The sequence below is a fragment of the Atractosteus spatula genome, chromosome 11, assembly GCF_055471065.1.
Source record: "Atractosteus spatula isolate fAtrSpa1 chromosome 11, fAtrSpa1.hap1, whole genome shotgun sequence".
Taxonomy (NCBI): Eukaryota; Metazoa; Chordata; class Actinopteri; order Semionotiformes; family Lepisosteidae; genus Atractosteus; species Atractosteus spatula.
Genome location: NC_142716.1, coordinates 15,334,449 through 15,355,478, shown reverse-complemented (window position 1 = coordinate 15,355,478; position 21,030 = coordinate 15,334,449). Strand labels below are relative to the sequence as shown.

The following is a 21,030-nucleotide window of genomic DNA, read 5'->3' as shown; positions in this document are numbered from 1 at the left end:
TACTTGTACCATCGCGATATCTAGGCGGGTATAAAAACTTGAACGTCGGTACAAGCTCTTTCTACAACTGCTTCCTTCTGTGGAAAGGTCCGTGCTGGTGAAAGGTTACTGTATTACAGTGAGTACTCTCTTATTTGGATTTAATGAATGCATCTATTTTCTAAAGCGTTATGGAAGTTTATTTAGTTAAAATATTACTTTTCCAGAATTGGTATCTATCCATCCACCATCTGAGGTTTTTATATTCTGTCGTAATTCATTTACGGCTGAATTAATTTGAACATTTTAGTGTGACTAATGAAGTACAGCCGTTTACAGGTGCTTGGTCAAACATTAAAGCGTTTGGCACAATTTCTGATGCTGGTAGTTTGTATTTCAAAGGACGTTTTTCGGTGTATTTATATACAGATTGTAGCAAAGCTTTGCAAATTCATTCATCTCGCTAGTGTGAGAACTGGGGACCAGTATTGTCTCTTCTAAAGCTGGTTGTTGCTGTAACCTGCAGGTATATCTAATTTAACATTCCTCCAGCACGGAGTCCGTTTCTCAAGTTCATTGTCAGACTCTGTTAAACTGAGTCCCACAAGCTTCTGTTAATCTGTGAAAACGGTTAGGCTAAAGACGGTTTACATCCTCTTGAAATGCTCTTTACGTCATTTTGTTTGGTAACTATAACATTTTAAGAAAAGCTTAAAATTCGTTTGTATTTCACATTATTCTGTAGTGGGAGTCGATGTTTATACAGTAACTATACAAAGCCTCTGTATCTGTCATATTTTACAGTGGCTTTCTTACACATCTGCAGGAAGCCTAAATTTAATCGCCTCTCACCTGGTTCTGACTTTGCGGTCGGGTAAACTGAACTGGAATGACAGGTTCCACCTCTGCCCGTGTTTCTAATTTTGCGGTTAAACTTGCAAAATATAATCTCTGTACGACTATAGTTTCGTGGGTTAGAGAACTTGAGTTTCCTCTTAACCTAAGCTGTGCATTGATATACTAAAAAAATACCATTCATTTTGTTATTTCTGCAAAAAGAGGAATCTGAAAATTCTTTCACTGAAGGCTGACTGTGCAAGTTGCCTTCGGCATTCATATTTGAACTTTGGCAGGCTTGCTTTAAAGCTACAGTATAAACTGCATTTTCAACAGATTTATATCAGTGTCCTTGACCAACAAAACGTTGCGAAAGTGGGCACGTAGTTTTAAGCTCTCTATGAAATACAGGAGAACTGTTATAAAAAGCATCTTTAAACTCTGTCATTATTTATTCAATTGCATAAAAGCTTGGACAGCTCAAAAATCTGATTTGCATCTAAATATAGTAATGTTGTTTGGCAAACATTGATTGCGTTTTTCCCCGTAAATTTAACCAAAATCGTTTTACATACAGTATGTTCAAAAGCAGGATTTATTTTTAACATAATAAGCGCTAAATGATAGTCGTAGCCTTTTGTCATGTTCAGTTGTGCATACAATCATTTAGTTGAATTTTGTCAAACTTTATCGTAGAATCCTCCGACTTGATTCGGAGTATAGACTTACTCCGAATATTGTAGACTAAATATTTGTACGTGTTCCTAAAATCGTGGAGGAAAATTGTCGCTTAACACTTGTATAGCAATCAGTGTATTTATTGATTTGGTTGATAATTTCCAGCAGTTCTGAACATATGAATCTGTCTACATTCATTAACTAAACAGGTATTTTGTGGTCAAAGTACAAATGGGCCATATTTCTTTTTACAGAAGCCCTGAATTAGTTACGTTGGCTTGTTTAATATGCGGAGTGTGGGTCTATTGGCTAGTAAGAGTGAAATTTTAAAAGTGGGTTTGTTGCTAGGTAACGGCCAATGAGGGTACCAGCAACAAGATTCTTCCAACATGCAGCTCCAACAGGTGTAGGAGACTGTTTTGGGGTCATAAAAATAGATCTCGATCAGCCTGCAAATGCTCTAGATGTCCTTGATGAATGTATGGACAGTCGTTGGCAGCACGTTTTGCTGTCTTTTAAAATGCTTGAATATATTTTTAAGACCATTATTTGAAATCTTTTTTTAGTAAATATTCTAGGAGAAGTAGGAATGTATTTGTGTGACTTGCATGTGCCTTAACTTTGCTGATTTGCTAGATATTTGTTTTTATTCATAACTTATCAAGGTCTTATTACTGGGAGAAAGCAAATGTTGCAATATATCTTATCACAACCCAAATTGCACCCAGCCTTTCCGAGTTTCAGTGGGTAGAATAGTCAACAGTACCTGCATACAAACGTCTGTTGTATATAGGACCAGTAGACACTTTTATTTTAGGCACAAATGACTTGCGGGATGGGTGCATCTTTCTGTGATCACCCCAGTCTGTTTTCTTCTTCTTTCTTCTAGCTAAGCTCAAGATGTCGGCTGGAAATGCTCGTATTGGGAAGCCTGCCCCTGACTTCCAGGCCACAGCAGTGATGCCTGACGGCCAGTTCAAGGATATCAAGCTCTCCGATTACAGAGGTAAGAGACCTAAGCTGTTCTGACTCGGAGGACGGAGGGATGCTGCGATAAATGGACAACCAGAAGCGGGCCAGATCGCCTGCCTGCTCCCACAGGCTGTTTGCACTTTTGTGGACCAAAGTGCAGTGGGAGGAGAAAGCATTAAGAGTTGGCTAAAGTTCAGAGCTGCTCATGTGACCAAGATCTCCATTCAGAGCTCTGAGAAATCCAGATTCCCCAATTCAGCTACTCACAAGTGGTTGCTCAAAGTGACTGGTTTCAGGGCTTTCTTTAGAATGTTTTATCGGCATGGGGAGAGCACAAGTCATAAAATATTTTTGAGTTGTGAATCTCAATAGACTATTTGTATAATTGTTTTTCCCTATATGCTTTTATTACATTTTGTAAGTGTTTTGTTCTGAAGAGGGTAAGTGGTCAGGGCTCTGGACTTGGGCCTAGCAAGTTATGGGTTCAGGTCCCAGTTGAGGGTAGGTTTGAGCAAAGTGCTCCCCAGGGCTCAGTCTGGTACAGTGCTCCGCTGTAGAAATAGGTACTTTCCAAGTTCTCATAGTAAGTGAGAATGAGTTTTCATTTGACTTGCAACATGAATTTATTATTATTATTATTATTATTATTATTATTTGAGGAAAGCATAGAGCACACACCTCTATTTTCCAGCAAAGAATACATTAATGGAAGGCATTAAGTGGTTATAGATTGGTTTCCATTTTTGACCAGCACAAGGTCATGGGGTGGATAGACCAGAGTTCAAAGTCCTGTGGCCGTGCAGTCCTGCACTCGCCCTGGAGAGAACCCGTGTAGGTTATCTAGTTCACTTCAAGCAGAAGGTACTGGGAGAAGCTACTAAATTTAAGCTAATCAGACAGACACAACAGTCTTTTATGACCTGAATTAAATAATCCTGTAATAAGGTGTATAACATCTCCTATTATAATGCAGGTAAGTTAAAAGATATTTTCCAGTTTTAGAAAAGCTTATTTAAAGGATAAATCATGGAGAAAATGGTAGACTGTAAATTCTATGTGGAAACGTCGAGCTAATTTAAGCTTCTTCAATAGTGTGCGCTTCAGTTTTTTCAGATTTTTTTTCTTATATTGAAAGCATTCTGCTATTTTAAATGCTGTGTAAAGCCTGTATAATTGTAGAAAGTTAACTGCATTAACTTTATACACAAAAAAAACACCTATTGTCTGCATCAGTGTTAGAGTGCCTTTCTTTGGATTGGGGTCTTTTGTGGGGGGGGAATCGCCCGCTGTGTACTCCAATTGGCTGCTCTAGCCGAGACCAAACTTACTGACTGTCGTCTGTCTGCAGGGAAGTACGTCGTGTTCTTCTTCTACCCTCTGGACTTCACCTTTGTGTGCCCCACCGAGATCATTGCCTTCAGTGACAGCGCCGACGAGTTCAAAAAGATCGACTGCGAGGTCATTGGTGCCTCGGTGGATTCTCACTTCTGTCACCTGGCCTGGTACGTTGCAGACACTTCCCTTCAGAGCCTCATTCCTTGGAATATCCCGTTTGCTGGCCTAACGGGGATACACCCTACTACTCCAGATCCATGCAACAAATTGGTGTTGCCAGGATCTTCATGCAGAAAGGGATCTATAGACATTAGTTTGTTCCCTTTCCAAACCCACTTTAAAGAAGTAGACCTCATTGGGCACAGAAGTGGTTTTATTCTTATTAGGTGTTAAAATCTTCCATGGTTGTATCTGACAATTAGTAAAATGAAAAATCTATCACTGGAGAAAAACTTTCAGAAAGTAGATCTGCTATTGGTTACAGATTTCTTTGTGTTGCAACTGACAATCTGAACTTTTTTTTTTTTGCCCGATGTAGGATCAACACACCTCGAAAACAGGGAGGTCTTGGCCACATGAAAATTCCCTTGGTGGCTGACACGCTGCGCTCAATCTCCAAAGATTATGGGGTGCTGAAGGAGGACGAGGGCATTGCTTTCAGGTGAGTAACAGTGAGGTTTGAGTAGTCTCTTCCTCTGTTGCAGGGGTCTGCTGATCCACCCTTTTAGTTACTGGTACTTTGAAGTGGTGAATAAACAGGTCTGGAAGACATGCACATTACTCCTACTCCTACTCCTAAAGTAATTGGGCTCATAAATTATTCATACTTTGGCCAATAGGCTGTTTGGCTGTACTGGATCACGGATTCAGATCCCTTGGTCTGTTGTCTCCCAACATCAAAGGTTTATTTTTGTTTTTTTTAAAGCCCCTTTGCTATGACACTTAATATGTTGCTTGATTGAGGGGCTGCACCATGGTGCAGTGGTTAGCATTGCTGCCTCTCACTGCTGGTGCCCTGGGTTGGGTTGCAGACCTGGGGTGCAGTCTGCAGTTTGAAAGTTCTCCCTGTGTTCTTGTGAGTTTTCTCTGGGTGCTCTGGTCTCTCTTAACAGTTCAGATTAGCTTCTGGTAAAATTGGCCCTAGCTGTGCGTGTGTGAGGGATTGTGTACATGTGTCTGCCCTGTGATGAACTGACATCCTGTCTAGGGTGTACTCTGTTCTGTGCCCGTTGCTTGCCAGAACGGGCTTCCACTCCCCTGTGACACTGAATTGGAAGAAGCAGGTAGAAGATGGATGGATGAAAGTTCGATTGGTCCATCAAGACCAGCTAAAAGATAGACTTTGTCTACAATCTGTGCAATTCCCTTTACCATTGCTCTGTAACAAAGCTGTGCACCACAGGGAGATGCTTGAAGTTGGGGGGGAAAAAGCAATATGAGGAGGAAAGGATTTGAATTTGAACAAAGTAGACCAGCTTTAGCAGAGGAGACCCTAAATATACTGGGAAGTGCTTGAAGCTTCTGCGATTCTTTTCAGAAAATACTGTAACTCAAACAGTTTTGATCATATGACGGGGAATTTGTCAGTGGTTGAAGTCCCCCTCCCCTACTGAACATTCAGAGGGTTATAGTTGCAATGAACTATACATCACTGCTTGTAGTGGAAAAGGTGTACTTTTATCTAGGTGACCTCCTTTCTTAATGGGTACATTAATGTTGTACGCCGTTTGGAATTGCCACTGGTAAACCTAAAGCAGAGCCCAAGAACATAACTCCCAATGACTTGTTGCATGACAAGCTAAGGCTCTGCTGCCTTTAAGAAATCCATGTTATGTTGGCAGCCACACCAGATTCTTACCTCAGAAATGGTTGTCCTGCAGTGTAGGTTGATCATCTTATACTGTAAGATGTATTTGTCTGATTTCAGAGAACTGTAGGAAGAAATGTTGGGGAAACATAGTCTCCTGTGTCTCATGTGAACCCTGTAATATGTTGACAAATTTCCTGAATAAACTAAACAGGATATGTGCAAGTTCAGCAGTGCACTGAATCAGTGCAGCCTTCCTGTCTCATTTTATCATGTGAAGTGCTTAACAAGGTTTTGACAAATTAGTTGGAAAGGCCTTGGACAGATTCTTTTTTTCCCATTGTTCTGGCTATTTTTTTTACCCACTTTTTTTTTTAATACTACCTTCTGTTTCAGAGGTTTATTCATCATTGATGACAAGGGGATCCTGAGGCAAATCACCATCAATGACCTCCCTGTAGGCCGGTCAGTAGACGAGACCCTGCGCCTGGTGCAGGCCTTTCAGTTCACAGACAAGCATGGAGAAGGTAAGACTTTTTTTTTTTTTTTTTTTTTTCCCCCCCCAGAGTTACCTTCATGATTTAAGTCTATTGACTGTGGAATCTAGTACAATCGCCAATTTTCTCAAGGTCCCTGAGAAGTCACTCTTCCAGCTGTGGTAGCCAAAGTAATGGGCAACTGGCTCTGCCTGGCAGTTTTATACATGAACCGAAGCATGATGGGAAGTTAATTGTTTAATGAACTTGAGAACCACACCTGTGTGAAAGCACCTGCTTTCAATATACTTTGTATCTCTGTTACTCCTTTATTTTGGCAATTATCTGTAGCTCGGCCTGTACCCCAAGTGTGCACTTGTGCTGGTTGAGAAGTTCAATGCAAACCCTTTTAAAAAACAAATCTATTACAGCATCAAAGCTGTTTACTTCAAAGCCACATTCATTATATTCCTCAGCATGCTCACCTGCTCTGGATTGATAAGTCTTCAAAGTCTTATTTAATGCTGCCAAGAGCAATCCATCTGGAGTTCTCAGTTTTACGTTGTTGAAATAATAAAGTAAAGGGTGTTGTGGTTGAATTTTTTTTGGCACGTCCTAAATAAGTAACGATACCATGTTGGGTGAGGTGGTTAAAAGTCAAAGTGTGTTAACCGTATTTGTTGGTTTCTAGTGTGCCCCGCAGGCTGGAAACCAGGAAGTGACACCATCAAGCCCGATGTCCAGAAGAGCAAAGACTTCTTCGCCAAGCAAAAATAAACGGACTCGTCTGTGCGCTGTTTTCTAGGCCTTACCATTTCTACACTGTGTAGGGGATCAAAGTTGTGAATTTCCGAAAAATGGTGTAATGATGTTCTAGTGACCTGTACTTGTTATATATTTTATTACTGTTAAAATTGAGACGAAATGTTACTTGAAGAGTCCTTGTCATCATAAAAGCCCACATGACTCTTGATGTTTGTGAAAGACTCCTTGAGTAACTGAATAAGTCTTTTAGTACCTCCTGCTTCTGCCGTCTTGTGAAGATGCTAGCTTAGTGCTGCCGAGCTCTAGATTTTGCAAGACGGTTGCAGTATGAAACCCAGTATTGGAGATGTAGGGTCATGGAGCCTGAATGTAGTCCTTCATAAAAGCTAGAGCCATCCTGTAAGGTCACCAGCTACTACACTGTAAGGAGAAGTGGATATTTGTATTAAAGAAGAACTGTAAATGTAGAACAACTTTTTTTGCTTCATAAAGTACTTGTTTTCGTTTTCCCTAGATCTGCTAAATGAAGAAAGGGGCCTGTGGTCCCTGTAGATCCCATTGTTTCCTTTTTTCAGTGGTGAAGTAGAATCTTAATGATGCATTAGATGCTTCAACTTTTGGAGGTTTACAGTACTTGCTAATCAAATGCCTTTCTTCAGGGCAGTTCATCATGCAGGTTCATACGAATTTACGATATTTGCATTTCTGTGGTGTTTTACATGTAGGAGTGGGCACAATTTATTCTCCACTGCCATGCTGCTTAGCATTGTTCCACCACTACCCTTTCATAAATTCTAATTGTGACATAATGGGGCAATGAATGAATGAAGGGATGAAGTGTCATGAATTAAGGCACAGTATACTGACAACATTAGTGTTGAGAGTTAACTTGCCTGACTGAGGAAATGACAACCATGCTGTAAGGTCAAGGCTGACAAAACCTCCCTCACTTGCAAGGAATGAACCAGGGAGGTGGCTGCTGGGGTGGAGAGAGTGGGGTAGAGAAGATGAGAGCAGAACAATGGACAGCATGCAAATCTTGAAATGTAGGAGAGCAGAAGTGTGAGATTGCAATTTGACCTCCTCCCAAACATCTGTTCAGCAACACTTCTGAGAGCTGACTAAATTAGGTGGTGGGGTGATAAAGCTGTGTGGGTGTAACATCGTATTCAGATTTTGTGGCCTGTGAACGTCTGCCCAAGCAACACTCTTCAACATATGGATGGTGCAAAGGTGTTTTCTTAAACATGCAAACGGGTTCATTTCTGGGTTTTTCTCTCTATCATCACATCACCTCTGCTCATTCAACCTTCATGAGTGAGGTGATTTAATGCTTTCTGCATCAAAGTCTCTTGAAAGTAAGACATGCATTATAAATTAAGCTAAAAATATGTAATCGCCATCCAAAATGCATAACTTTAAATTTGGAAAAAAAAGCCTACTGTGCATGGACTGTGATGTTTATTTTGACTCCGTACATACAAGAGTGAAGATAACTTACTGTCATGTTAATACAACTTGCAATGATAGGCGAGGTTTTTACAAACTGGAAGAGCAATGCAATTGTAAAAACAGTATGTGGCTTGGATACCAAGCAGCAATGATAACTATAAACCAAGCATATTAATAAATGGAGATCTGCCATATACTCGGATGTAAATGAGGGCTAAGAGGTCACAGGTGCTGTCTAAACAACTGAGTTTCGAGCAGTGAAGGGTGTTCAGGGATCAAGATGTTAAAATATCGGTGGGCAATGAGCTGCCCGTGGAAGTGGGAGAACAGAGGGCGCAAGGGAGGACGGTGTAGGGAAACATTACGAGACTGAAGATTGGAGCGAGCGGAGGGCTTGACGTAGCGAAAGATGAGGACTACCGTTTTCAAGTACCTTACTGTAAACCCGTTATCTCAGAACGTATGAGAGGACCCTGGCCGTCGATAGTCTTCAACTGCTGTGCGCTCGCTGTCATTGTACAAAACGGATGAAACCGTTTAGTAAATGTAATATCGTTTCTTGTATGTCAAAGTAAACCTAGTTTATTATCAGTATCCTTATTTATAAGGACACTGTCTTTACAGCTCAGTTAAGTGCCTCTAAGAATAACGTCTGAAACTCACGAAGAGTGAACTTCTTTGTAGTCTGCCCTGTCACTGATATATGTATTAAAAGCCACCCCCCCGAAGAAGGCTCCATAGGCGAAACGTTGTGTTTTCTCTATTCTCTTTTCATCATGGAAAAAAACTTTAGCTTGTCCCATATGTATAATTATACTCTATCCTTCTGCTAAACGTTTACTCTATACTAAAATACATGTATTAATGAATTGAGGTGTGTACACTATGCACATTCGTTTTGATATTTCGTTAGAGCAAGCTGATTGTTAAAGTTAGAGGTTCACGTAAAAGATGAACTGTGGCAGAGCGCGCTAGGAAGCGACTCGCGCCCTGTGGGGGAAGGACGCCTATCTCTCGCGTGCCCCTCGAGTCCCCACAGCAGCGCTGGTTGTGAGTCAAACAAGACGACTTCCTTATAAAACCTTGTCTTGTTAAGTATTGATGAGTCGTAAGTAAAAATCTAAGGCTTAAAATAAGAAAATATTATTCAGGTTCTAAAAAAGAAATATATTTTGTGGCACACAAAAGATTTTTTTATCTCCAGACGGTAATATGACAACGGCTCAGAAGTTAAGACCAACGAAGCAGGATACGTCTGAGGTAACAAACTTATCAACAAAAAATGCGACCGGCTTTTTCCCCGTATTAGAGAGAATAAAAAAAAAATCTTTAGCTGTTCGTTTACCATATTTGTGAAAGAAGCGTATTCAACGTTTAGGTCACTCACACCTTACCAACGGTTTTCGCTGGGCTTGTTTGCGCCATCTTGTGGCCATATGTATGTAGGTTATGTTCCGGCCGGTGTGTGTTTGAACAGGGCGAGTAGAAATTCATCCAACCGCTTCTTTCAGTTCAGAGTCGCTGTTTGGACCCGGGGCCTATCCCGACACGCACTGGGCGCAGGGCAGGACACACACACACACACACACACACACACACACACACACACACACACACACACCAGGGCCAGTTTCCTCAGAAGGCAGGAGGAAACCCACGTGAACACGAGCGGAACATGCAGTCTCCACACAGACAGTACCCCAGGGCTGGAACTGTACCAAGGGCCCCAGCAATGCTAACCACTGCGCCATCGTGCCGCCCCAGTGTGGACTGAAGCTGGCGTGCCAATGCCATGCTTAAACCCAGTGACTGAAATTATGCATCTTTCCATTTTATTGACTTATACTTGAATGGAAATCCAATCCCACATTCCGCTCTTTCTCAGTGGACGAGCCTGTTTCCAAATGAAATCGAGTGTCAGACGCAGTCCCTGGTGTTTGTCAAGAGAATGATGGTTGTGGCTTTATCGTCTATCACCTACCTCCGCGGAATATTCCCCGAGCACGCATACAGATCGCGTTACCTGGAAGGTACGGTTTTTTTTAAGATCTGCCTAGTATGTTGTCACTTTAAACGAGTTCAAATTGAAGTTCGAAGAAGGTGATTTGTTTCTTTTCCTAGGTTTGTGCATTAAAGTCTTACGAGAGAATAGCACCTCCACTGGAGCTTGTAAACTCGTTAAATGGTACGTGCACATTCATGGAATAGCTCATTCTGATCTTTATCTTTTACAAACACAATGAGGTGAAACGGCATTGTTGTTTTTCAAAGGATAATGGGATGCTTTGATGCACTAGAAAAAGGATATGTAAGTACACTTTACAATTTGAGTTTTACATATGTTTATTATAGAAGCAATTTGAAGGATATGTTTTAAATACTTTGCTTTTTTCCCCTCACAGCTACAAATCCTGTTCATTGGAGTAAGTATTTATAAAAACCAATAGGATACGTTTAGGAACTTAGGTAACAGCTGTGATATTCGATTAGAAATACACCATTAACCACTATTTTATGGCTATTCTCAGAGATATATTCTAATTCAAATAAAAATAGTATAGGAATTCTGTTACTGGAATGAAGGAATCCTTTTTAAGTCTAATGGATGATAATTGAATATACCATAGTTTCTGCACAATAAATAAAGGAATTATTAATCAATAATCCGCCTGGAAACCTTTATTGTTGCAGTTTTATGGGCCTGTTAGCTAAACATACTGATAAGGGAGGGAAGAGAAAATTGTTTATAGCCATGATCACGTTTTGGTCAGCAGATGGCAGAAGAAACCCCTGACAATGCTAATGTACTTGTATGCCACCAGGCGCTTCCTGTAATACGTCAGATCGTGCAGTGCAGTGATTATACAATGCCGTTTTTTGGGAGATTAAATGCAGTTTCCCCCTGTTTTGTTGAGAAATAAGCCCCGCAGAACTGAAATGGATAGATATTTATCAGAATATGATTTTATTTACTAAGCACCATGTATTATCTAGACAATTTTACATTATGGTCTTTAATTTAATTCCCAGGTACACAGAAATCCAGATGACCCAAATGTAAGCTCTCTTTAAAATATTTTCATTGATTTTCAAGGTGCTACTATATTGAGATGAATATTGTATTATGTCACATAATTTACATCTGGCTATGGCATTGTCATGAAAATAATTGGTCTTTATTTATGCAAATCACCTATGATATATATTGTAAATAATAAAAACTAAGAGGGTGATGAAGTACCCTTTGTGTTATATAAATGTTTAAAAGAGACATTTCTTTCATTTACCTCATGTTCTCTACAGAGTATTATTGAGTCTTACCAGTTTAAGATAAAATACACACCGGAAGGGCCACAAATGGACATACTGAGGTAATCGTTGCATGATATGCATCTTCACATATAGTGACCTGAAATGCTCTTACTTATAATTATTATTGTTATATTCTGTTTTAAGCAACAAGAACACTGAAATGCGGATAACCATGGAAGACACAAAGAAAGCATCAGTCCTCCTTATTCGCAAGCTGTTTCTCCTCATGCAGAATCTGGACATGCTCCCGGACAATGTATCCCTCACAATGAAGCTATATTATTATGACGATGGTAATATAGATATATTTGATAACTACTAAATATAACTTTTTATTGGAACTGAGTAAAGGGATATTCCTCATACAGTTATAACTCATTGTATACTCGGTACCAGATCTACTTGATCTTATTTTATTCAGGCATTTCTGTAATCATGAAATGAAAACATGCTATCCTATAGAGTACTGTATTGTTCACCTTAGATGTCAAATTTTGGAGTTCACCAGGCTGAAGAGCTTGTTCCTGATGAGAAGGTGAATGCACTTAAACACAAGGGGGCGCCATATACAGTAATGGAGATCAGGAGTATCCACTCCCAAGTGCTGGATGGTCCCACTCCTGCAGCTAAATAAGTAACCTTTAAATCACCTATAGGACTTGAAACAATTTTATCAGAGACTATTAAACATGCAGTTTGTGTAACAAAGTAAATTAGATATAATTAGCGGATATGTTTAATGCTTTTCTTAAACTAACACCTTTTTTGCTTAATTGATCAATACCTTAGTTATTTGAAATGTTTAGAAATAGGTGATTTAGGCTAACCAATAAGACTTACTCAATTTAGCATCTCCAGGAACAGAGTTGGAGATCCGTGATGTAACTGTTTTGTGTCGTACACATAGATGATTATAATGATGATCATAACAAGATAATGGGAGCAATAAACAATTTCCAGCAAAAACCAGCAGTTTTTGAGTTATTGAAAAGGAAACAATGTTTTGATGGCCTAGTGATCACTATCACAATATTTAACATACAAACGTTTGTTGTCTTAGTTGAGTTCATTATCTCATTCTTTATTGATTCCCTGTGTTTGTGTTTTGGAAGTCCCTCACATCACTTTTCTTTGAGAGGAGAGATTGGTGACTGCACCTCAATGGTTTGAACACTGTTGTTTTTATCTGTCAAGACAAACTTCTGGCAGTTTACTATGTGTGTTCTGTTCCCTACACCAGTGACTCCTGCAGACTATCAGCCCCCTGGCTTCAAAGAAGGGGAGTGTGACAGTCTGTGGTTTGAGGGGAGATTTGTCAATCTCAAAATGGGAGAACTGCAGACCCCATTTCATGTGCTGAAGGTGCGGGTCGCTGCAGAGCACGGAAAAGTAGCCCAGATTCAGAGAGAGAATATCCTTGAGGAATCCATTCAAGTTTCAGAGAAAAGAAGGCAAGCAGAACAGGTAATCAGAAAAAAAAGAAAGGCATTAGCCGCTACATAGTTACAGTGGTGTGAAAAAGTGTTTGCCCCCTTCCTGATTTCTTATTTTTTTGCATTTTTGTCACACTGAAATGTTTCAGATCATCAAACAAATTGAAATATAAGATAACACAAGTAAACACAAAATGCAGTTTTTAAATGAAGGTTTTTATTATTAAGGGGGAAAAAAAATCCAAACCTACATGGCCCTGTGTGAAAAAGTGATTGCCCCCTAAACCTAATAACTGGTTGGGCCACCGTTAGCAGCAACAACTGCAATCAAGCGCTGTGGAGGAATTTTGGCCCACTCATCTTTACAGAATTGTTGTAATTCAGCCACATTGGAGGGTTTTCGAGCCTTAACCGCTTTTTTAAGGTCATGCCACAACATCTCAATCGGATTCAGGTCAGGACTTTGACTAGGCCACTCCAAAGTCTTCATTTTGTTTTTCTTAAGCCATTCAGAGGTGATCTTGCTGGTGTGTTTTGGATCATTGTCCTGCTGCAGAACCCAAGTCCGCTTCAGCTTGAGGTCACGAACAGATGGCCGGACATTCTCCTTCAGGATTTTTTGGTAGATAGCAGAATTCATGGTTCCATTTACCACAGCAAGTCTTCCAGGTCCTGAAGCAGCAAAACAGCCCCAGACCATCACACTACCACCACCATATTTTACTGTTGCTATGATGTTCCTTTTCTGAAATGCTGTGTTACTTTTACGCCAGATGTAATGGGACACACACCTTCCAAAAAGTTCAACTTTTGTCTCGTCAGTCCACAGAGTATTTTCCCAAAAGTCTTGGGGATCATCAAGATGTTTTCTGGCAAAACTGAGACGAGCCTTTATGTTCTATTTGCTCAGCAGTGGTTTTCGTCTTGGAACTCTGCCATGCAGGCCATTTTTGCCCAGTCTCTTTCTTATGGTGGAGTCATGAACACTGACCTTAACTGAGGCAAGTGAAGCCTGCAGTTCTTTGGATGTTGTTGTGGGGTTTTTTGTGACCTCTTGGATGAGTTATCGCTGTGCTCTTGGGGTAATTTTGGTCGTCCGGCCACTCCTGGGAATGTTCACCACTGTTCCATGTTTTCGCCATTTGTGGATAATGGCTCTCACTGTGGTTCGCTGGAGTCCCAAAGCTTTAAAAATGGCTTTATAACCTTTTCCAGACTGATAAATCTCAATTACTCTGTTTCTCATTTGTTCCTGAATTGGTTTGGATCGCAGCATGATGTCTAGCTTTTGAGGATCTTTTGGTCTACTACACTTTGTCAGGCAGGTCCTATTTAAGTGATTTCTTGATTGAGAACAGGTGTGGCAGTAATCAGGCCTGGGTGTGACTAGAGAAATTGAACTCAGCTTTCCAAAGATGTGATAAACCACAGTTGATTTATGTTTTAACAGGGGGGGCAATCACTTTTTCACACAGGGCCATGTAGGTTTGGATTTTTTTTCCCCTTAATAATAAAAACCTTCATTTAAAAACTGCATTTTGTGTTTACTTGTGTTATCTTTGTCTAATATTTCAATTTGTTTGATGATCTGAAACATTTCAGTGTGACAAACATGCAAAAAAATAAGAAATCAGGAAGGGGGCAAACACTTTTTCACACCACTGTATATACAGAGTACTATACACTCTATGTGTAGGTAGCTGTATCAGCATACGTAGGCTGCAAAGGAACAAGTAAAGGTTTATTCCATGCTGAAAAGAGAAGAAAAGAAACAACGTTCATCCAAAGAAGGCTCTACCGTCGAAACCTTGTGTTTCTTTTCTTCTCTTTTCAGCATGGACTAAACCTTTACCTAGCCTCTATATGATGTGTTTAAAAAAAAAAACAGACCAAAATATGTTTGTTAGCCAGCATTTTTGTTTTTTCTTTTTCCTTTCCCTTTTTGTCACCCTGCATTGATGATGAATAGTGTTCATAATTACTGTAGCTTACTTTGTAAAAACAGTGGGACATTCAGGTAAATTTTAGAATACTGTTTTCAAAACAACACCACTTAACTTACTCAATGTAATTACACCACTTACTCAATGTAATCAGTTTTTTTCTATATGTAAATGCTTAAATGAAAATGTTTTATTTATTAGGACATTAGCTCAAATGTATTCTTGAAAGTCTTAACTACAGTATGTATTTTTTTCAATATTGTAGGACACTGCTTTGTGTAGAGAAGAACAATCAACAGAGGATGGTAGGCTTCTGTAATTCTGCATTCATGGCTGTTCTGTCTTAGATTATATGCAGTGATCCCTCATTTACTAGGCAATATCACAGATTATTTAGTTCTATAAAATTTAAAGTGATATTATAGGTGGTTATCATTATAATGCATTTATTTTGAACAGATAGTGTGGAGGTGAATAGAGAAAATTTAGTAGATTAATCAGTGGCATAGATCACTGCATAGCTCACCACTGACAGCCCATCGAAGCTCAGCATGGGTGTGAGCCTGGTCAGTACCTGGATGGGAGACCTCCTGGGAAAAACTAAGGTTGCTGCTGGAAGAGGTGTTAGTGAGCCAGAAGGGGGCACTCACCCTGTTGTCTGTGTTGGTCTTAATGCCCCAGTATAGTAAAGGAGACACTATACTGTAAAAAAAGGCGCCATGCTTCGGATGAAACGTAAAATCGAGGTCCTGACTCTGTGGTTATTAAAAATCCCAGGGTGTTTCTAGAAAAGAGTAGGGGTGTAACCCTGGTGTCATGGCCAAATTTCCAGTTTGCCCTTGCCAGTCATGGCCTCCTAGTAATCCCCATCTATGAATTGGCTTCATCACTCTGTTCTGCTCCCCACTAATAGCTGATGTGTGGTGAGCGTTCTGGTGCACTATGGCTGCTTTCTCATCATCCAGGTGGGGCTACACATTGGTGGTGGTGGAGGGGAGTCCCCATTACCTGTAAAGTGCTTTGAGTGGAGTGTCCAGAAAAGCACTATATAAGCATATGGAAGTATTATTATTAATTAGATCACTGACTTGAGTGAAGATACATGTGACAAGTCCAGGTGAACAAAATCATACCTTATGTTATTACAACTATTGTTTTGGTACCTGTTTTGGTGTTTTCACATTAACATTTATTTTTAGAAAATGAGCAGCCACATTTTTTCCCTGTGCAACTTAATTACAGTTTGTTAGTAATGTACTATATACCCAGCAGTATCATGCAATACATTTATCAAAACACACGGAACTCACATGTTACAAGTCTGACTAATCCTGCAATTTTACAGACTCTGCAGACTTCAAACAACCACGCAAGACTGTAAGAAAGGTACGGTATGTTTTAAACTGTAGGCAAGACAGTGTGGTGTTCTGTGAAATCCTATACAAGACAGATTAAAGGACTAAGAAGATGTGCTTTAACACAATTGATCAAGAAAATGAAAAGTTTCAAACTGTTTAGTAAAACAGCAAGAAATTGAATTTAAAAACTTTTCACTTTCACTAACCAATAAATAGTTAGTTTTTAAAACTCATATTTTTCTGTCTTAAAGAAAATGGTAGTGAATTAAACCGATTTTTAAAAGTTACTTTATACAGTATGTGGTATAAATATTGTGTTTTATTATGTGTACTGTGTTATTAATTTATCTAGAGAACATTGTCTAAAGGTTTTCTGAATACATTCCATATAGAATGACAGGAATTAGTAAATCATTCATTAGTAACACAAATGTAAGTTGCTTTTCAGTTTGACAGATGTAACTATTAAAGAGAACAAAGAGGGTTTGATGGATTTTATGACTAGGTATGTGACATATTTGATATCTTGATATTATGACATAGGTCAATATGTTGTCTTCAAGAGATTAACTTATCTGAAATGCTGTATCCATCACAATTTTTACATAGAAGAAAACAACAACTGCGATGACCAAGAAGAAGCTGAGGAAAAGAGAAGAGTAGAAGGAGCTTTTACATTTGTTCAGCAGGAGGTCATTAATTAGACGACAAAGGCATGAACATTTGTCAGTTTAGGAATTTAAAGATTGTATTTGTTTTTCCTACAAAGCTATGTTTTAGTATTCACTGAAGTCAGTCAATGGATATGATGCTGTATTTTATAACTCACTTTCCAGATACTTTTACTTAAACCAGGCTAAAATAATCACAACAAATGACCAACAACTACACGAGAATAGACGATGATCTGAATTACATATTCAAAAAGTGAGTTTATTTTATTAATATTGAGTTGTAACACTAAGGTTTTTGTGCCATAGAATATGTAAACTCAGCTGTTGTATACACATAACTTCTTAATATAGTGGAAGATAAACATGGTTTGAAATGTGTACTGTATGTCTAAAAAATATCCTGTTCATGATTGTTGTTATTTAGTTCTTGTTTACTTTAAATAAAGAATTGGATATTTTGTAAATGAAGTGCATTTTGTTTTCTTACTTCCAGAATTTACTATTGCTTGTTTTTTGAAGGTCCAAGATTACAGTCAAAAACATGAAAGGTTTGTTATGATCTGATCTTAAATGAGAAAGAAATATGAAAATAAAAACCTACCTAATACTTCTGGTAAATTTCTTAACTTTTTAAAATTTCAGTTAGAGAAGGTTAGAATAACTGATTTTTTATCTGATTATGGACTCTTGATTGTACTGTTTTTAAAAGGGAATTTCCTAACTCTTACAGAATGGGGCCTTCCAGGTTGGAAAGTCCCTGGCTGCAGTCCAACCCAGAAGGCAGAGTTTTAATTTTACTGCCAACAAATGAAAGCAAAGTGGCTCACTAAGTTATGACTAACAGTTCTCTAAAATCCTGTCACTTGATACACTTCAAAATTAATATAATAATTATATATATTGGCAGTCTGAATTATGCACAATCATGATTAGCACAACCTTACTGAAAAAAATAAAACAATGCAACATTTTTTTTTTTGGCCTCAAAAGAAAACAACATTTGCTACAAAAATTTCTTACTCCTTCCCTGGTAGTGATAAAAGCTCCATATATTGTAGAGATTATGTCATTTTCGTTTAGTCTTTTGGGGCCAACCATTTGTCAAAATACTCTTCTCTGTAGAGGACTACATTTCCATATATTTTGTTTTGAAATAAATATTTCAAAAATAAGTTTTGAATGGTTAAAACATAATTAGAAATACATTTATTGTGCCCTACAGCATATCCTCTTGTGTTTATAAACCACTAATATTTAAGAAAAGGCAGGGCAATAACAAATCAAAAAGAGCTGAAAAGAGCAAATCTAAAATTCAATTCAAGCTTTATTATCCATGGAGGTAATTTTCGTACAACACAACAAAACAAACACAACACAATACAACACAATAACACAACAAAAACAAACATCACTGACAAAGAATACAGTACAACAGTGTTTCAGGAGATAAGAGATACCTTACAGACTAAGACTGAAACATTTCATCCCCTCAGCAAGAGTCTATCACTGCTACAGCGAGCGGCAAAGAGATAGTGTAAATCCACGGCAATGGGGGTGACTCACATCATCCATGACAGTCTTCGCTGTCTTTCCTACCTTCTGTTTGTAGAGGCTGCGCTAGCTACACTCCGCTATTCCAATTATAAATGTGCTAGCAATGAAACTTACGGGGTAAATTTATACCAGTTACCTGTATTTTAAGTTAATTTCATAGAAAGCTAATGGAATAAAGATATTTTAAGGAAATCTATTTTGTCAGTGACTGTCATGTTTGTTCAAGCACACTGACAAAATTATTAGTTTAACTTAGTTCTAATATCAGCAGGGTATCCTATACTGATGCTTAACAGCAGGCTGGTTAATATATACTGTAAGAATAATGAAAGCAGAGCAACAAAGCTGTTTTGAAAAAAGAACCGTCGTGCCAGAAATTAACAGTTTCACCCAGGCTCAAAGAACAGCACATGAAATATCATGACAGTAATCCAAAAGAGAGTACCAAAAATCCTGATAAGGCAAAAGAAACAAAAACCTGACACTCGTACCTAATATAAAGAGAAGTTTAAATGTTTCACATTGGAAAGATATTTCAGTAAGTGCCTGCACAGAGGGCCTGAGAAAGGCTGTTCTTGAAGAGGTGCAGTCAGCTGGTGAAGTAGGTGTGTGCTGTGACCCTTGTATGCTGAGTGATGATTCAACACATGACTGCAGGCAGCAGTGGCTGGGAATTTCCAAAAAGCACAGGATGTGTGGAAAGTCCCATAGCTAAATATAAAGGAACTTCTTATATTACAAAGATTTTCATACCTTTTTTTAAAACAATGCGGTATGTAAAAAAAACTTTCAATGGATTGATAATGCAATTTTCTTTCTGACCGATTGAAAAAGGAATGCTTTGAGACATCTTTGAAACTATCTCTTAATATAAATCCTAATTCTTAAGGCTGTTATACAGTACAGTGCGCATGTGTATTTTTATGGCTTTTTTTTTAAATTGGAACAGAATACCTGGTCAGCTAGCTGCACCAAAAGCGCACCACTTTTAAAATGCTACTTACATAGCTGTAAAGAATTAGAAAGACACTGCACATTTACAAATTAAAATATTTTTATGCAGTGGCAGCAACACTAAACTATTTATGTTGCCATGAGACTTAAGTCAAATGAGGGCATAAAATATGCCAAACCTGTATACCGTTCAGAAGGTATTACAGTTTGTATGAAGCTGTAAGTAAAAAGCATGTTATACGCAGGAAGAAAAAGACCTCAACATAAAACTGGACAAAGCAGAGGGGGATAAGAAGTACAACAAAATTCAGTGATTATTTAAAATCCCACAGCTGAGTATTTCCTGCCTTTGATGTTAATTCTGTATCACTTCACATTAAAGTCCCATCTTCCCCCAGCTAATGTTTTGTGGGAAGTTGCAAACTGAGAATTCTGAGAAGCTGAAAATGCAAAAACTTCCCATGAAGTGGAAATTAACCATGAAAACAAACTGAAAGATGAGTGGGAAATGTTTATGCACAAGTTAAACAGATGAGACAAATCCACAATAAGGAGCTGGTCACACACTGTAGCACAAAATAAAATGAGGTAAGCAAGTGAATGAGATATAATCGCTTCATTCCCAAATGTCATTGTTTTTCAGCATAGCCCATGAGCTGATAAACCATCAGTTTAAAGCTAGATCACCAAAAGAAAAACTAAAAGCAACATGTTTTTAAACCGGCATTAACCCCATTGAAATCTTGTATGATGATTTTAGAAAACAGAGGAAGAGACAGTTGGAACCATTATAAATTTTCCCTGGAGTTGACTAAATACAGCGATACAATGAGAATGAGGGGGAAAAAAATTAGGTTGGCTTGATCATTTGGTCTTCTGTATGCAGGAATCTAGGTCACCACTTAATTTTCACCATGTGTGTGTGTAACAATCAAACTTTGCTACTGTGTTTGTTAAAAAAAGATTAAAAAAAACATAGTTACAAATAAATTGTGCATATATTAGAAAATGTGTTACACATACAGCAAAGGGCAACAGCCTGTATGAACTACTTCGATTTTTGGTTCTTATCCCACATCAACATAAATGAAGATGTTATAATCCAGTAAAATAACAGGATAGAGCAAACATAAGACAAAGAAATTATCCAACTGAACTAAATCTCAGACAAATGAGTAAAAAGAAACTTGTTTTCCAAATACTTTTAGTGAGATTATAGGTATAATGCATTAGGAAGGTTTTTTGTGAGCTGCAAGAAAAAAATGTAGTGAAATAATTCATATACACAGTAGTAAAAATAAAGATCAGACACATTATAAAATGGCTACAGAAAACGTTGAAAACTGTCGAGAGAAACTGTTGAAAACTTTTATAGTGCAGTCTTTTTGAGATTTTAAGATTTTGTCCAAAATGTACTATTTATAACTAAGATTCATGTAACTGAGATATAACATGAGCTAACAAATGTCTTTTCCACATTGTTCAGTATGCAGGTAGCAGT

The 21,030-nt window shown here is 38.4% G+C and overlaps 2 protein-coding genes across 2 annotated transcripts; both read left to right on the top strand.

Moving 5' to 3' along the window:
• Window positions 1-32: 32 nt before the first annotated feature.
• On the top strand, window positions 33-7,322 carry prdx1 (peroxiredoxin 1). The gene is made up of 6 exons (XM_088927628.1): window positions 33-118; window positions 2,384-2,500; window positions 3,815-3,968; window positions 4,340-4,462; window positions 6,005-6,135; window positions 6,776-7,322. The coding sequence occupies exons 2-6, from the start codon at window positions 2,395-2,397 to the stop codon at window positions 6,859-6,861; spliced, it is 600 nt and encodes a 199-aa protein (XP_088783754.1). The 5' UTR covers window positions 33-118; window positions 2,384-2,394; the 3' UTR covers window positions 6,862-7,322.
• Window positions 7,323-9,402: 2,080 nt separating this feature from the next.
• On the top strand, window positions 9,403-17,010 carry zte38 (zebrafish testis-expressed 38). The gene is made up of 13 exons (XM_088928225.1): window positions 9,403-9,409; window positions 9,506-9,561; window positions 10,187-10,331; window positions 10,423-10,486; window positions 10,573-10,609; window positions 10,704-10,724; window positions 11,332-11,358; window positions 11,605-11,672; window positions 11,758-11,906; window positions 12,854-13,077; window positions 15,255-15,294; window positions 16,335-16,375; window positions 16,957-17,010. Exons 1-13 carry the CDS (start codon window positions 9,403-9,405, stop codon window positions 17,008-17,010), a joined length of 933 nt encoding a protein of 310 aa, XP_088784351.1.
• Window positions 17,011-21,030: the final 4,020 nt, after the last annotated feature.

What these genes read in the sequence shown, in the direction of transcription:
- prdx1 (XM_088927628.1), top strand. Translation starts at nt 2,395, where the DNA reads ATGTCGGCTGGAAATGCTCGTATTGGGAAGCCTGCCCCTGACTTCCAG. An exon ending in CAAGCTCTCCGATTACAGAG is followed by an intron (nt 2,501 to 3,814) that starts GTAAGAGACCTA and finishes GTCTGTCTGCAG; the next exon opens with GGAAGTACGTCGTGTTCTTC. An exon ending in CACAGACAAGCATGGAGAAG is followed by an intron (nt 6,136 to 6,775) that starts GTAAGACTTTTT and finishes GTTGGTTTCTAG; the next exon opens with TGTGCCCCGCAGGCTGGAAA.
- zte38 (XM_088928225.1), top strand. An exon ending in GCTTGTAAACTCGTTAAATG is followed by an intron (nt 10,487 to 10,572) that starts GTACGTGCACAT and finishes TGTTTTTCAAAG; the next exon opens with GATAATGGGATGCTTTGATG. An exon ending in GCTATATTATTATGACGATG is followed by an intron (nt 11,907 to 12,853) that starts GTAATATAGATA and finishes TCCCTACACCAG; the next exon opens with TGACTCCTGCAGACTATCAG.